This window comes from Triplophysa rosa, linkage group LG24 (genome assembly GCF_024868665.1).
Source record: "Triplophysa rosa linkage group LG24, Trosa_1v2, whole genome shotgun sequence".
Lineage (NCBI taxonomy): Eukaryota > Metazoa > Chordata > Actinopteri > Cypriniformes > Nemacheilidae > Triplophysa > Triplophysa rosa.
The window spans coordinates 1164800-1182708 of record NC_079913.1 but is presented as its reverse complement, the minus strand read 5'-3'; the positions used below and the strand labels follow the sequence as shown (position 1 = coordinate 1182708).

Sequence of the window (17909 nt, the reverse complement as noted above, 5' to 3'; positions counted from 1 at the left end):
AAATAAACAGACGTCTGACAAAAGAGTGTAAGTATGAAAAGAGTGGCTATTTATTATTACTTTAGCGTGAAAAATATACTATCATTTTAATAGGCTAATAATATGTATATCGTAGGCGTATTAATAAAAAGTAAAACTAATATAATATGCAAGTGAACGAAATTTCTAACGATACCTCTAGTCATACTACTTCATAATTAAAACTAAATAAATACAAACATTCATAGGTTTCTATTTAGTCCTTCATTGCAATTTACCTTTTGTAAAAAGTGAGACACATTTACGCCACCGCATTTTCACCTCGTACTGTTGAATAAAATCAGTACAGCACATCCTGTGTGTGCTGCCACCTCGCATTAGAAGCAGCGAGACTCGTTTCTCGTGCACTTCGACGGTCACGGAGGCCAGACTCGGGAGCGCGCATCCCGGTTCGTTACGTCACTTGAAGCGCCCAGGCTCGCAGAGCTACTGGTAGAGCTGGCAAAGAGAGGAAGAAAACGACAGAAGTACTATAAAAGAGGGTTTTCCCCGCGGATAACGGCTCTCAAAGTCATAACGGTCCGTCCACAACAATAAATACAGCCGCAAAGACCTCACTAAACCGGACTAACCTCTTGTGCAAGAAGGTGAGACGCTTTTTTTTAAAGTCTTGTGTGAACTGCTCGGACACAGCCCATTGATAGTGTGTGGTTTTGTGTACGTTTCTATATATTGCACAGTAACGGTCTGTATACTTTTATACATGTCCAAACAAACTAGTGGGAAGGTAAATATACGTGATATTGCTTGATGTGTGCTTTAAAGCCTCTGGAAATGAAATGCTGTTGCGCCCGCAGCAAGCAATGGAGGAGGAACTGGGCGAAAAAAAGAGAAACATGTACAGTATGTCCATATCAAGCTAAGAGAAAGAAGTATAGGAGTTTGTTATCATTTAGTGGTTTTTATTGCAAGATATAAACCGAGAATGACGACGACAGCGAGACACTGTGTGTGCACTACAACTATCAATCCGTCTGAAGCCTCAATTCACTCAGTTTTAGGCGGTGTCAGGCTTCTCTAAGAAGGAACTCTGTCACTACATGTGCATTTCACACTTTTGCTCGTTATTCTTTGCGTTTTACCTGTTAAAATGATTGAAAGAGGCTACGAGGCGGATACAGAATATATCGCTCGAATTGTTACAAAGTATCCCGTACTCTCCGTGACGTCACTCGGGAAATATGTATCTGTTACAAAATATCAAAGGCATTAGAATGGAGACAACGCGTTGCCTCGGGGGGAAATATTTTAACAAATTCTAAAGTTTGGCTGTTTCGTTTAGTATTATAGCAAGACAAACACAGTTGTTTTATTTAACAGCAAGCCGTGTTGTTGTAATGTAGGCTACCAGGCAAACGGATGAAGGAATCCTTCACAATTAATTCGCATTTAGACGATTGTGATTGGTTCCCTGAGCCTCTCCCATTAACAGTGTTGTTGTAGAGCTGAAACTTTATTCGTTTAAAGTGCTCTCTTCATGTATGCAGATGTGTGTAATTTCTATCAATGAATTGACTGAATTTTTGATTGGCTATTGCTGGCCGTGTAAAATCAAAAATACCCCTTAATATTAATATTAATAACGTGATCAGACCTGTCAACCTTGTTGACCACAGTTAAATATCTTATGATTCAACAGGTTGGTTTCAGACCATCACTTCATGTCATTTTGTTGTTGTTGTAATTCTACAGTTGATTCTTGCTTTTGGAAGCCTGTGGTTTATTTGAATGTTCCCCCATGTCTGATCATATGACGTAACACACATATTCTGCTGTGATTGTCATCAGAATGAATGGAGGATTGCATAGGCCAGCAGTGAGATGTGATATCCGTGCTGACCGAGTTTTATCTGCTTGTGTTGTGTTTATCTCAGCTGGTTTTCACAATTGGATCAATCTTGTGGTGTTTTGGTTTGTCGTTGTTTGACTGGCCTGCTTGTGTCAGGATGTTGGAAATGAGGCCTACCTGACATAGAAGGATTAGAGTAATGTCAGTCTGACCTAACCTGACCAGCACACTGTCTATGGCTATTGAACTTGTGCCTCCATCACTTCAAAAAAGCCCTTTGCTTGTGTTCTGAACTTCTGCAGCACCCGCACATTCTGTTAGGGGAGGGCAGAGGGAAAATACATATGGCATGTACTTGTATCTCTCAACCCTTGAACCCTCTCAGGACCGTTGATAGACAGTTCGTTCGGCTCACACCTTCTGTCTTTGCAGCGATGGAGGTGACTGAATTTACAAATAAGATCAAATAACCGTTTTGTGCCTAAAACCATACTGTTCATTTTTCAGTGTAGAAAAGCACAAAGTGAGAAAGAAGAGATTATTGTTTGAAAAAATGGAAACAGATCACCAAGATAAAATGCTGAGATTATGGCGTACAGGTTTGACCTGTGTTTTCTCTCTTCTTTCTTTATAAATTGCTTTGATATTTACGTATATTTATGTAATCTCTAGAGGGTGTAACACAGGGAAATTCAGGGAGGATGATGGATTCTTGGACACTGAGACATGCAGGAGAGTTCGTCTTGTGTCAGCTTGTACAAACATGCAGGCCATCTTAAGGGAAGATGTTTTACAGCTGATGAAAAATGTATTTTTAGTTGAATGTGTGAATGTGTTATGCAGTTTTGATGTTAAGAAACACTATTATGAAAGCCATAGGACAATCTTAAAGCTGTGTTTAAATTTTTTTAGTAAACTTTGATTGTGTACTCACCCACATGTCAATCCAAATCCAAAAGTAGTCCAAAAATGTCACCCGTGGTTTTGCTGGAGATTCTGTTGCGTACGTGTAACATATCTATCTAATGCTTGCAATAAATGTAAGTCAGTTACAATGCAAGGTGCATGTGTGCTTAGCAAGCCAGACCCAAGCTGCCCAGCGGCGAGAGAGCCCGGCAAGCGTCTCATCCTCATCTTTAGCATGGCTTGTGCAGGCTTTGACCTAATTACCTCATGCAGACAGACGGGACGAGAGCGTGCCGTCCCAGAAGAAAAGAACATTCAACACCGGCTCTCTCGTTTCATGCTCGCAGGTCAGGACTGGAGATGAGAATCGATCAGTTGATCCAGGGTCCCCGAGGAGGGTACCAGCAGTTAATGACGTGTCGGCTCAGGACTTTGTTTCGACATCTTTGACTTACGATAGCTCGAAAGCATCATGCTTGTGGGATATTCAGACAGCGGAGTTACACCCCTGTTTTAGGGGGAACACGGCTCTAACCTACAGTAGCGTGCAGATGGAAACGTATGGGTCTTGAGCTTTTGTTTTGACTTGGGTTAGTTTGCTTAAAGTGCATCTGTTTTCTGAACCCGTGTATGTGCTAAGAAATCTTTTTTTTTCAAGTTCTCGTGACGCATAACGCTTTTCGTGTTTGGCATCTTTTTTTGCGAGAATTAAAGGTGGTACTCTTGGTTATGCAAACTTACTGTGGTTTGGAGTCAAATAATACAGTGTGAAATAGACCTGTGGAGGTGGGATCAGGTTTGGACCCAGCAAGCAACTCGTATGTGAAAACAGCCTTCAGGTTATTTTGGCCTTGCAGAGACTATATCTGGTTTCTGTGGAGGTTGGTAGACCCTCTGTGAATCAGCATTGTCCTGTAACTGGGCCAGTGTAGCATCTTTCACTTGTTGGATAATACATTTTTTCTTTCACATTTTTATTGTGGTTGTGTTTTCAAACGTGTTTAACAGTCGCCATTTCTGTTGGCCAAAGCAATGGTTTAATATTTTTGTGTGCTTCCTTTTTGATACGTAGAGTTTCCGCTTAATGCTTTTCACCAAAAGTCCATTAAATATTTTATGGTAGGCAGTTTAATAAGTCTACATACTGTATAGTGTCTACATGCATTATACTTGCTGCTCTGAGCTCTAGATTAGGGCGATCATCCATTAATAAACAAACTATCATTTTAGCTGATTGAAAGATGAGACAAAAATCACTGCAGCTGAAAGATAATAAAAAGTTATTGAGAGATTTATATTATCATCTTTTATTCAGGGTCTTCTTATTGATTGGTCACCATCCTGTCTTATGCTTTTCCTTATTGAAAATGAGATGGATAACTCGCAGCCTGATTTATTCCCACTGTTTTAACCTGGATTATTTAAAGCAGAAGCGCAGTTTATATATGCATGCGGCGGGTTGAATCAAATATGCTTTGTAGTTGTGGCTGGTGAATCAGTGTTGGTCCACGTGTTCAGTGATGTAAAGCGGCAGGCATTTAGGCACGAGGCAGAGCTTTTAAAGCGATCTCAAAGCTGACCTCTGTTCCCTCCTGTAAATATAGTGGCAGAGGCAGGCACGCATTGTCCCATTGATGCTATAAAAGAGGCATTGGGTTCGATGCTCGGGAATGAGCCAAAAAACTAATGCTTTCAAACCCAGCCTCTCGTTTAAATTGATACCTTATTGATTGGTGTAGGCGGCCTTGGAATTTGAAATGAAAGTTACTGGCTGTAATTTAGGGTGTGCGCTCTGAATCAGCACTCAAACCCTTACTTTAACAGATTGGGACTTTTTACAGTACGTTGTGAGTCATCAGTAGGATATATATTAAAACATTGCATTTTTTTGATGTTTGGGCTGTCAAACGATTAATCGCGATTAATCGCATCCAGAATAAAAGTGTGTGTTTACATAATATATATCTGTGTACTGTGCATAATAATTTTGTATTTATTAACACACACATACATGCATATATTATGCACAGTACATAGATAAATATTATGTAAATGCAAACTTTTGTTCTGGATGCGATTAATCGCGATTAATCATTTGACAGCTCTAGTTTGTAGTATTTCATTAAATGAAGTCATAGACTTTTAGGGTTGAAATATATGCCATTTCGTTTTCGATTTTATTTAGATAAAGTGTAAAGATTCTAGTCGATATGTTGAGCCAGTTGAGGTCTAATTTGATTATACCATGGTATGTTTGAATACTGGATTCTGATTGGCTGGAAGGTGTGCATCAAGAAGGTGTGCATCAAAAGCCTTTAACGCACGAGTAGCTCCAATCAGTTTGATCTAAAATGACACTGTAAACATCAATAAAAGATTTAACTTGGCAAATGACCATGGTATAAGCGGGATAATCCACAGCTAGCCGTGCGTTAAAGAATTTTAATGCACTTCTTGGCCTCCACGTTGTGCATTAAAACCCTGTAACGCACGGCTAGCTGTGGATTATCCCTTACCTATATTGGAACCCTGAATGGATAGATGTGTGCTGTTGTTGTGTTTTACTGTATGTCTGGCCGGTGTGAGCTCATTTATTACTCTGAACTATGAGTAAGAATGGCATATGGTCAGTCGTTCTGCTGTTTACTCTCATCCGTTTGCAACAGATTCTTGTCTCAGTTTTATGTTCCTAGAGGCTCATGCATTCAATTTCAACATTTGGAGAGACGTTTTGATTTTCTTTGTTTGTTAATACCAATAACCTTCTTCCTGAGATTAAAAGACATGAATTCTATTTCTGAGAACAATTATGTTGTCAATATTTGCTTTGGCTCAGTTTTGCCCGTCTAACAGAGTAAAGATGTGGGCCTAATGAAATGGAAAATTTTGTATGATCCAACATCGCATTGTTGATAGAAATAGGGGAGGGGAAAGCACATTGCTTTTACGAAAGAATTGAAAGCGTAAAGGAGCGATATGAGAGAAAAAGCAATGGAGGGGAGTGTTTGTAGGTCTTCATGCTGTGTAACTGTCCAGGTGTAATCCACCTGCCTAAGGGGCAGCCAGATGGCAGCTGTTTGAGCAATGAAGAGTCTTGTAGCTCTTAAAGGGATAGTTCACCCAAAATGTAAAATCTGTCATTAACTCACCTTCATTTTGATATACATCGAATTGATGTCAGTGTTGTCTGTGAGGCTTACTATTTTAGTAGGTGCTCAATGTGCATTTGTGTGAATATGTAAACTTAATGTGCCTTTTCTTTATGTCTGTTTTAGACCAGTTTGGAATAGAAAACTTTCTAAAATATTTCTTTAACCTTGGTAAGAACGATACAAGTAACATTGGTGCATAAAGGAATATTAAATTGCTCATTAAATGAATGAATGCATTGTAATAATGATGCACAGTTGTTCTGGTGTCCTGAGCTGACCCCATCTGTCCCTAAATAACTGCCAACCCCTCATTCAACTCTGCCCCACCTCTAACACTGTAGATTCCTGTTATTTCTCAATGCCTGTCCTAAGAATCCAGTTTTCTTATTCAAATGTCCCATCTAGAAAAATCTTTTATAGCCTCTGGAAACAAATGATGCTAGATATTTTCCTGGTACTGCCTTCGGTCCTTGCCATTTTTGCTGGTCCCAAGATTATTTTACGTGTTGTATAAAGTCATTAATTTATCACGTTTACTGCATAAAGGAAAGTTGCATAAGTGTAGGCATGTAAAGCATGTTGTCTTAACTTTGGGAATGTGACGTGGTTTGACATGCCCATGCAGAGCATTATATGGCTTCCGTTCGACAGCAGTAGAGGAACGAGATTTGCGGTCTCATTGCCCTCTCCGCGTCTTATCGGCAGTCGGCTCTGTTCTGCTTCTGGAGACTATCGCAGTTTTAAAAAACTCGTCCTGAGTGTTTTGATTTTTTCTTCCTGACCTCTGCATCATGCTCCTTAAAGTCAACATGTTTGTGTATCCAAAAAGAGTCTGCAGTCAACATACTTCACATTCAGTCCAGATTGGATTTATTGGCGATGCATGCAGATTAGCTCGACTGAAAGGAAATGCAGCACTTGGGTTAGATGCATTCCTAATGAGGGATTGTGGCTCTGCTGGCTTGGACCTGATCAAGAGCCTCTTAAATATTTTCATGGCTTTTTGGAAAGAGCCAAAACACAGTTGAGTGGAGTGTGCCAGCTCATGTTCTCTAAATTACCCATAAGCTGTTTTACCACGGCTTATATAATATTGTAAAACTTAAAAACTTGGATTAAAACAATTGTGCATTTGTAAAGGAATGTTATAGCATTTATTAAAGAAAGAGATCACACAGTCACGCTTGTGTCATGTGACTTGTTTCCATGCCCAGTCTTGCTACAAAACAAAGATGCGTTTTACCAAGACAATGAAGTTTTTCAGTAAAAAATAAATAGATAAGCAGGGCAGCTTGGACCTAAACAAACAGTTCATTGATCGGCTTGCACATAGCTGTGTTGATGTATATGTATTATTTCAGATTTGCTCTAAAAAGACAATGAATGACTGGTATTGCAAAAATGTGTCATTTTTAATATGTGTTAAGTATATAATACATATGTGGCATGTATGATGTGTACCTGGGTAGTGCATCTGCTACACAATACATGAAAGGATTGTGTGAATTGGAGAAGATGGAGAGACAGACAGGATGGTGGAGTGACAGTGCAGAGAGTACAGACTACTGTATGTATTGGAACGGAGCCACAGAGCTAAAGTAAATACAGTGTGAGTGACCTACATAGAGCTCAGTGAAGGAAGTTAAAAAGCTGATTGTGCCAGGCCTGTTCATTATTTCCTCACTGGGAAAAGTGCAAGGCAGCCAGACGTCAGGGAAAACGTCTCTTCGAGGCTTCTGCCGATAATGAGTGTGAGGTTGGGCACTCCCTTAAAGTCCAGTGTATGAAATTTAGCATCTAGTGGTGAGGTTGCGAATTGCAACCAACGGCTCACTCCACCCCTCCATTCGAAGCACTACGGTGGCTGACACGGGACTAAGATATCGTCATGTTTTCGCTTCTTTGCCGAAGAAGATAACGTATTTACTAGGGCTCGGACAATATATCGTGTCATTTTTATGCTCAGTTTCTCGATGAATTACGGTTAAATGCCGCCACATCCGAAAGCTAGAGGGCGCTCTCGCGCAGAAACTCTGAATATGGGACACAGAAGAAGAACGATTTACACACATAAAATGTGTCTGAATTTGCCCCCTATCTCCTATATAGTGCACTATATCGGGTGACTGCCATTTTCTAGTGTTGTCCGAATTCTGAGTAAACAACTCATTCCCTACATTTGTTCACTACTTTTTACCCATAATGCATTCTGATTTTGAGTGTACATCCGATGTACACTCTGCTCACTCATATTTCCCATTATACAACGCGAATCAACCGTCTGATTAGAATCAGCTGGAGGAGAGTGACCATTAATTCCATGAATGTAGATAAAATAGCACATTCATAGGTAATAAAAACACAACGCTTCATTACATAAGGTCTTTATATTGCATTTCTGTCAATAGATCCTCCAAAAAATGACACCTTTAAGAGCAAAAGGTGGCAGATACAAATGTGGCATTTTTTTAAATCAAATAAAAAAGCTGCTTTAATTATGAGGCAAGAAAGAAATTAATAGAGAGTACATTTTTGTGTATAATTGATTATGGAGACATTGTTTATATGCATGCAGCCTCTTCTGTATTAAGGAAATTGGATATTGTCTACCATGCATTACGTTTTGTGTGTGGTGCAGATTCACGCACTCATCATTGTATATTATACGAATCTGTTTCATGTTCATCTTTACATTTTAGGAGGAAAGTTCATATATATATATATATATTTATTGCTAAGGCACTTCTGGGAAAAATTACCTTCTTATATTTCTAATCTTTTAACATTGAGATCTGGTGCAATAACTATTTGTGTACAATCGTATTTACGCTTAAAAGTTCCAAAATTGTCCTCAAAATTTGGTAAATGTGCTTTTTCATTCAATGTGTTCACTCAAGTGTACTTAAATTGGAGTCCTTACCATTGTTATGCACTTTTAAATGTATTTTGTATTCTGTTTTAAAAGTGTTTTTCTTGATTTACTTGTTATTAGTTTTTGGTACTGAGTATTATGTCTTTGTTTTGTGTGAAACTTTGTGTGCCGCTGTCTTGACCAGGTCTCCCTGGAAGAAGAGACTGTGAAGTCTCAATGGGATTATCCTGATTAAATAAAAAATTGCATCTGTTTTTCAGTTGATCCATATCGATAATGGTGGTGTATTAGTTAGCTTTTTTTTGCAATGCATATGACTAAACTTTTTCTTTCTTTCTTTCTCTCTCTCTGTTGCAGGAGTATAACATGACCAGGTTAAACGGATAATACTTGCCGCTCCTTCGTACCCAACCCAGTCTCCATGTTGTCAAAACGAAATGCTTTTTTCGTCTATGCAGTTAACATAAACAAAGTAAGGAGCACCTTTCAATAGATCAACTTGTACATCTATAGCACCCCCTTTTATTTCACGGCTGTTCTTCCCTAACCAAAAGCGCCATGTACGGTAGCGCCCGTTCTGTGGGCAAAGTGGAGGGAAACCACAGCGGCGGGAGCAATCAGAGTCCCGGCCGCTCGCCTCGTCTCCCACGCTCACCGCGTTTGGCCCACCGTCGGACCAACAGCACAGGAGGCAGCGGGGCAGGAGCGGGTCCGGGGGGTAAAACCCTCTCCATGGAGAACATTCAGTCTCTCAATGCTGCGTATGCCACATCTGGCCCCTTGTATCTGAGCGACAACGAGGTGGTGGTGTCCGGCCCGGATTTGCCGAAGAGTACAATGACGCTGGGCCGCTCGAGTGGACGGGTACCTTATGGCGTCCGCACGACTGTAATGGGAAGCAGCCCGAACATCTCCACCGGGGGCCCGGGCTCCGTGCCTACTGACGCCATCGCCTTTGGAGACCATCACATGCCTTCCACCGTGCCTCATTCGCTGCGGCAGGCGCGGGACAACACCATCATGGATCTGCAGGCCCAGCTCAAGGAGGTGCTTCGGGAGAACGATCTTCTAAGGAAAGAGGTGGACGTGAAGGAGAGCAAGCTCAGCTCCTCCATGAACTCCATTAAGACCTTCTGGAGCCCGGAGCTGAAGAAGGAGCGAGTGCTTCGTAAGGACGAGGTGTCGAAGATCACCGTGTGGAAGGAGCAGTATAGTGTCGTGCAGGATGAGAACCAGGTAAGAGTTCTTATGGCTGGTCAAAACATTTGTGGATATCATTCAAATGCATTGCCTTTTTAAGTTTAAGAAAGTCAAGATGAAGAAAGTAACCGGCGACAGTATTTATTTATGTTGTCTCTAATGCTTGTATTAAAAACATCTCAAGCGATATCGCTTTTCTAGTTATATCTGCTGTATAAATATTTAGCTTTTGCGAAATGCTCGACAGTCAAGCATCTGTTGTTGTGCAAAAAACAAAAAAGTGCATCTGGAAAAGAGGAAAAACTGTTTTGCATATCAGATCTGATGAGCATCAGGACAAAAAGGTGTCTATGAAATGGTGCTAACTGCCATAGTATTGTGTCCTGAAATAGTTTGCTGAAAGCCAAAGAATAACTTAGAAGAACCCCGAAATCAGAATTTAAGGTGTTTGTTTGGCTCGTTGGGCAGGTGTTAGGACAAAACACTATTTAAGTGCTTTTTTGGGTTGCATAAAATAGAAAACTTTGAAACCCACCAGCTCTTTAGCACACTTGTGATGGATGTGAAGGGTCAGCGATGCCACGTTCCAGAACATTTTATGAGCTTTAATGCAAGCTTCTGTCTTACAAACATTTAAAAAAAGTAAGTCATGGAAAAAATGGCAAATTTTTCATTGGCAAACTTGATCCCTTGTGTCTAGACTAGACTAATTCTTTCTCTATGCTGATTCAGTATAGGTCTACGTCTGTGTGAAATGTAGTTAATGCCAAGCTTTAGTAATACTAGACCTGCGTAGCCAGATGTTTGGCTTTGGACATTGAATCTGGTCCATATTACAGCGTATTCCCACTATGAACCGCCCACTTAGACAGGAAGTTGTTTGATGCCTGTCAGTCAGACTGGAGCGGTCTACTTCAGCTTTTGCCATTTTTGTGTGCAATGTCATGTGGTCCAATTAGGAGGTCCGTTGGCATGCCGTCTGAGGTTGATGCTTGTGTCAAATTAGATCTCTCCCACATACACGCTGCACACAGGGAATGTTCTCGGAAGACATGCTGTCTGTCTTTTACTTTGTTGGTTTTGCTGTGGATTCATAGATCAGGATCTGAAGACGTTTCAAAAACACTGCCTCTTTTGTGCATGACCTTGCATGCTTTTTTATCCTTTACTAATCTAAATTTTTGAAAAGATATCTGTGCAATTGAGTCACATGTCCCCCTGATTTTGTTTTTTCGCAATGCTTGATTTTTGGTTCTGCAAGCTGTAATTCAACCATGTCTCATATATTTCTACAGCCTGCGGTCTACCGTCATGTAAGGAACTCTGGTGTAGACTTTTCAACCGGAACACTTTTTATGTATTTAGTCTAGTCCGTTATGATCCCCATTAGGTCGGGCACATTTTTGATTAACCCGCATGCACAATAACATCTAAAACCATGTGACACCTCACACGTCCTGTCTGGTAAAGTGAGCTATTGGGAGTATTTGACTCGTGTACTAAAAACGTCATGAGACGGCTTTATCTGCTTTATCGGCATTAAACTAGATCAGTATTCAAACATCTTTATCAGTTAAATAAGCAAATTCTCAGGGGAGGTAGAGAAAGAGGTTGAAAGTGAGGACAACTTAAACCCTCTTTCTCTCTGTCCTGTGGTTTATTCAGAACATTGTACAATTGAATGTGTGCACTGCGCAGGGCGTATTATACGTATTGGCACTTGTTTGTGTGTAGTACAAAGCGTGAACATTTGTGAACAACTTCTGTCACACTCTTCCTCAATTTCTCTCTCTTTCTCACACGCACACATTCTGGTCTGTGAGGAGGGCGGTCTGTCTTGCTCCTCCTGCACCCTCCAAACATCTGCTGTGATTTTCCATGCGAGCACATGCTTTCAGACCGAGTCAATCAGGTGTCATTTCTGTAAGTGTCTGTGTGCACGTCCTTTGCATCCATTAACAGGTGGTAAGCGCAGCATCCGCCCCCAATCCCACTGTCCCCCAGTTTCATTTTCCACATCCATGTTCCGCCCACTCTTCATTCACAGTTTCCGGTCTGTTGCAGGCATGACTGTTTGTTCCTGATCCAAAACCAGGGAACATGTTTTTTTCGGAGGAGAGCTGATAGCTGAGCAGAGATAGGAAAGGGTTTGTTTGCTGTGTCATGCCGGTAAATGTAATCTAGAAGGGTAGCAGATGGCCCAGGGTGGAGGCAGGGACCGGCCAACCCCCAGGTTGTCAAAGCAGAAGGGAGACTAATAAATACACTCTTTGAGAGCAAAACATCACATGGAACTGGAGCTGAAAGCGGAGTCTGAGAACTGTTCAATATCACGTGACATATCACATTTATTTTTTAACCTCCTGTTGTCCTGCCGTACAGGATTAAGGTTAGGTTATGTAATGGATAATGAGTCCATTACTTACAGATGAATGACTGTGTCTTTCAATATGTGTTAACACTGTAGGATTTTTGTGTTTAAACTGTAGTTTTCAACGTACACAGCATAGCCAATAGTCTATTATGGGTGTACAGTTAAAGGGGTAGTTCACCCAAAAATGAAAATTCACCCTCAAGTCGTTCCAAATCTGTGCACATCTCTTGGTTTTGCTGAACACACAAAAAAGACATTCGAAAGAATGTTTGTAACCTAACAGTTCTGGGGCACCATTGACCACCATAGTAGAAAAAATACTATGGTAGTCAATGGTGCCCCAGATATGTTGGGTTTCCCACATTCTTCAAAATATCTTCTTTTGTGTTAGACGGAACAAGGACATTTTTACAGTTTTCGAACAACATGACTCGGCTGATGAGAAATAGTGACAGATTTTTCATTTTTGGGTCACCCATCCCTTTAATATTGGGGTAATACATTTAAACTGACCTCTAACACTATGGGGCGGTTTCCCAGACAGGGTTTAAGCCTAGTCTCAGACTAATTTAAATGTGAGAGATGCCTTGATCGAAAACAACTTGCACTGACATATTTTAAAATATATCACTGTGATTGTTTTGTCTCAAGATGCACACAGTAATATTTTTTTTGTAAAGTATGTTTTTAAAACAACTTAATTATCCTAATTTAACTAAGGCCTAGTCCTGGCTTAAACTAATCCTTGTCTGGGAAACTGCCCCTAAAACCTATACATCTGTGTGTAACTCATCCCACATTATTTTTTACTATTTTTATTACTTCTGTTTAAATGGTTTGTTAGGTCTCAGTATTTGTCATGATTTAACAAAGACCTGCATATTTGATCCGTGTCTATAATAAGAGTGTGGAGGAAAGAATGTTAGAGAGACGGTTCATGTTTTTCTCTTTCCATTATGGTGCTGTGAACTGCAGACACGACTGTCCATGTATGGAGTGTGGTCATGTAGGATAGGTGTGGAATGAAGAGAATTCAGAGCCTTTACTGGTCCCTCTCTCCCTGCCTTATTCACACATGGGGGGAAGAGAGGAAGAGCAAGAGACGAGAACAATTTGAGAAAGAGAGAAGCAGAGTAAGGTGGCATTTTTGGGAAACAGATTCGTCCAAAATAGGAATAGCAGACGCAGTCTCTTAATGTTACTCAAGGTTTCTTGCACCCAAGACCGTTAATAAGTGGTCATGGGGGAAAAAAGTATAAAGCATTATGCAAATGTATGTATTTTGTTTGCTTGCTATCCTTTGACATTGTGTTTGTCTGATGCAAAGAGCAGGACTGTTGTTGTCCACTACTATTTCCCAAAACCTCACTGACCGTACAGATGGCCACTCTGACACATTCTATTAAGATTAAGCCGCTGTGATTGGCTGCGTGCTTCCTCTCTGTCGGCAGGAGTCCCGCCCACCTTCAAGGTGTTTATATCTGAATGTGGACATGTCAGTTAGATAACTACAGAAGCCTGAAGATTTTACAGAATTTGAGGTTGTGCTGTATTTTTGGTGATGGGAGATTAGCCTTTGGTTGAAAATTGTGAAGATTTTTTTAAAACTGTCTGGGTCGTATTTCATAGCAAAATCCAAAATAAAATAAAAAAGAAACACTTTTTTGCATAAAAAGATTAAGGACCATCATCCAAGAATTTTCATTACTGTAATAGAAATTATTCTGTAGTAAACTACAAGTGAAAAGTATTTTGAAATTAATTGCGCCCAATTTTGAATTATTTTGAATTTAATTTTAATTCATTTTTATTTTTGTAATTTATTTGTAATTATTTTGATAAAAATGTATATTTAATTTTATGAATGAAATATTACCCAGACGTCTTATTTTAATCTGCAAAGCTTTGGTCACGGACCTGCAGAGCAAAATTCGGCTTTTAATGTGTGACCACTTTTAATCGGCTTTGCGCTAATTGAAAATGTCTGTTTTCAAATGATTATTGCCATCTGATTATGGCCTCCCCCATCACATCTGGTTAATGACATAATCTCATTCAGTCGTCTGGCTTCTCCTCCATTCGAGGGCTTCATGACACAGCAAGTCTCGGTTGCCATGGTAGCCCTGCAATAGCAGTCCCTCAGCAAGCTCCTGCCTCGTTCTCAAATTTACCCTTCCTAAACTCCATTTAATATCAAATTAAAACTCGTATCTCTGCAGATATCTAAATATAGAGACAGAAATAAAACTAACTGACATGTACATGTGATTTTATTCAAAGCAACTTAAAGTTCATTCAGGTATACTTTTTAGCAGACTTTTTGTGTATTCGCTGTGATGGAACCCATGACCTCGGTCGGTGTTGCAAGCGTATATTTCCAGTTCTTGATGTCTGCACGACTGCATCTGTAACATACAGCATGCATCAAACTAGATAGAGATTGAGAGGGGGAGTTTAAGAAGGAACGGGGGGCAATCATGTCATCACAGAATGTGGTTGTGAACAACTCGCAGGACGTAGCTGCCAAACTCTGCCTTCAATGAGGACGAGGCAAACCCTGATGCGATGCATCTGCAAATTATACAGATGGCCAGAAGTCTGTGCATATTCTTAGACTCAAGACAGGAGACAGGCTCTAATTGGTACAGTGGAAGTGAATGGTAGGCCTGTATTGTGTTTGTGACCTGTGGGGTCTGACTGTGCCGAGGTTTGGAGTTTTCTAATAAATTAGAAAAAAAAGTTTTTCTGCAATTCATAACTTTCTTTTTGGTTAAAAATAAACCAAAAGTAGTTACAGGGTAAAACATAGAGTCTCATTATCTTACCCCAATTTGCATCAGACAGTAAGGTTATGATAATCATTAAGTTGTGCTGTCACGTACCATTTTTTTCTGGAATGATGTAATTTGAAATAAAGAGATGTATCCTGCAATTTCATGTTTCAAAGGAGCGATATAGTAGATACAGATTTATGGACTGCAGCATATTCTAAACAAATTGTTTGAATAAATTGTAACTATGTAGATTTATTCTGATGTTCACAACGCAAGGGCACCTGGCTCCTAATAGTTTACTTGGGGGGGAAAAAATCTAAAATGTCCAAGTTATATCAATCAAACTGTAGTTAGGTTGTTTTTAATAACCTAGAAAAATACAGCGTACTGACAATAAAACACAATAAATATATTAAAACATAATATAAAGCATGATGTTTTAAAATCTTTAAAATCTTAGTTATATGCTTTTGTAAATAAACTCTTCACATATAAACTCCAATTCAGTATTTTGCGATTTGGCAGTTTTTTGGCATTTCACGGAAGAAACTAATCCTGCCTGAGGTTGTCATAATTCTTGCTTGAAAACTAAAAAAAAAAAACGAAATGAAAAAAAGTCTGTGAAAGTGTAGTACGTGGCCATTTAAATAGGCAGACAAAAGGCAGAAAATTGCTGTCAGTTTTACAGCCGTGTGTAAAGTTTATTTTCGGCTTTAAGAACTGCTCTTCAAAAACCCTCCCGTGCTCTGTTTGTTTACCGCTCCTGGAAAGAAAGTGAAACAAGAATTCCTTGTGTATTTGGTTGTCATAGTGAGATGTAAGTGACTATCTGTTGTATAGATGTGCCTGATATGATCTCTGATTCCAGCGCTGTTTGTTTGCCGTTGGGTTTCCTCATTAGACCGGCCGCACACAGGGAACGGAAATCAATTAAATAACGCACTCGCTATGACTTATTCATGATGTGGCTCTATCGTGAGGAATCACCACAGCAGGCAGGAAAGAGCATAGCACATCGCAGGGTGCTGGAAAACACCAGTCGTCTGTCATCCTTTGGGCATTTGTGTCTGCGTGTTTTAAATATTTATGCGTGCTTTAGGGAAGCCACACTTTTATAATACCATACAATCTGCACATCCTCACTATTCTTCACTTACAAGCAGAAACATCCAGATGACTAAAATAAAGTACCGTTTCTTTTCATATGCATGTTTCTGTTGAATGGACCGCGTCCTTTCTCTTAACCCACCCATATCTTTCTTAGCATGCCGTGACATTTGCTGTGTAAGAGAGAGGTGTGGTTCATGCACTTTTGTGTGGGAATCTTGGCGTTTAGGATTTGTTATAAGAAGGTAGTGCAAAGCATTGTCACGTGCCGAATGAGACTTTTCTTATTGGCTGAGCTCCTCGGGTCATTCGGTGTGGTCCAACCAACATGACTGGAATGCAGGACGGCTGTTAAGGGTCAGGGGTCACAAATGCTAGACGTTACAGCCTGCAGAAATCCGAATAAAGCTCACCTAACTTTACACGTTTGATGACTTTGGGGTGCTACTCAAAATTCTGCGAATTCCACTGCATTCTGTGGTTTGGAAAACCCCAAACGCATTCCATGTGTTAGGACGGCTAGGAGAATCTGAGCCTTCCAGTGAAAAAAAAACAAACACGTGGAAAAAAGTGGGAGGGACGAGGAAGGAGAAACCAGCAAGATAAAAGAGCATGAGCATGTAGAAACAAACCCACGAATGGGGCGCAAAATCCTGAGCTTTATTTTTTCTAGCAACAAATGTTGGTCAGTGAAAAGCTTCTAGACAATATTGCTTTAAAAATAAAGAAATATTATTTTTCTATACTATAATACTGTACTAGTTGCTAGTGTAGAAACATGATGATATTTATTGTGTCTGACACAATTGAAACATTACATTTTGTAATTGGGAAAACTTCTGCGGTTACATGGTTGCGTACAAAATGTAATTAGTTTTGTTTTAGATTTAAAACCTAACCATCTTTCCCCCACTTTACCAACACGAGAACCTTAGTATGGTTAAATATAAAGGTTCTTTTAAGCATTGCATATTCATTTTGTTTGTGTAAGTGTGCTTTTTCATGAGTCACATTCTTTATGCATCAGCAGGGTGAGTAAGTTGCTGTCCTTGTGTATGTAAATCAGTTTTCATGCTAAGATGTAAATGACATCATACCTTCTGCTTCACATCTGTCTGCCACCCTACTGCATTAATACTGAATCTTTATCTGGGTTTGGATTTGTCACTTGCTGTCGTACATGTGGAAGACTGTGTAGTAGTGCACTCTTGTTGTAGTGCATACTTTTGGTGTATACTATAGAATGTATACTGTACATACTGTATAATACATGCACGCTCACAACGATGTGTCAGAGTCAGAGATCATGTGAACCACATTTGACCAACGGAATTTAACATCATTTTACGGGGTACGAGTTTTATCCATTTTTTTTGTAAATCAGAATGAAGTTGAAGAACAATTACATTTAGTCATTTAGCAGACACTTTTATCCAAAGCGACTTACAAGTTGGGTAAACAATGGAAGCAATTGGGTCAACGTTAGGAAAACAAAAAGCACAAGTGCAATAAAACATGTCTCACAAAGCCTACTACAGTGTACAGAGCTAAGTTTATTTTGTATATATATAGCTAGAGTAGAAAAGATATTTAAGTCATAAATGATCGGTCAGGTGCTGAAGGAAGAGATGTGTTTTCAGCCGATTCTTAAAGATGGCCACAGAATCTGCTGATCTTGTAGCAGCAGGCAGATCAT

The 17909-nt window shown here is 39.8% G+C and overlaps 1 protein-coding gene across 11 annotated transcripts in view; it reads left to right on the top strand.

The window, feature by feature from the left end:
- Positions 1 to 421: 421 nt before the first annotated feature.
- The window catches only part of erc1b (ELKS/RAB6-interacting/CAST family member 1b), a 158860-nt gene continuing 141372 nt past the window's right edge, over positions 422 to 17909 (top strand). For 8 of the 11 annotated variants that reach the window (XM_057323925.1, XM_057323924.1, XM_057323923.1 and 5 more), the window contains exons 1-2: positions 423 to 626; positions 9116 to 9994. In XM_057323925.1, coding sequence (XP_057179908.1) covers positions 9317 to 9994 — 678 coding nt within the window. In that variant the 5' untranslated portion in view covers positions 423 to 626; positions 9116 to 9316. Of the gene's footprint in view, positions 627 to 9115; positions 9995 to 17909 lie in introns of all 11 variants that reach the window. The other 3 variants (XM_057323927.1, XM_057323926.1, XM_057323928.1) reach the window with 2 other exon arrangements.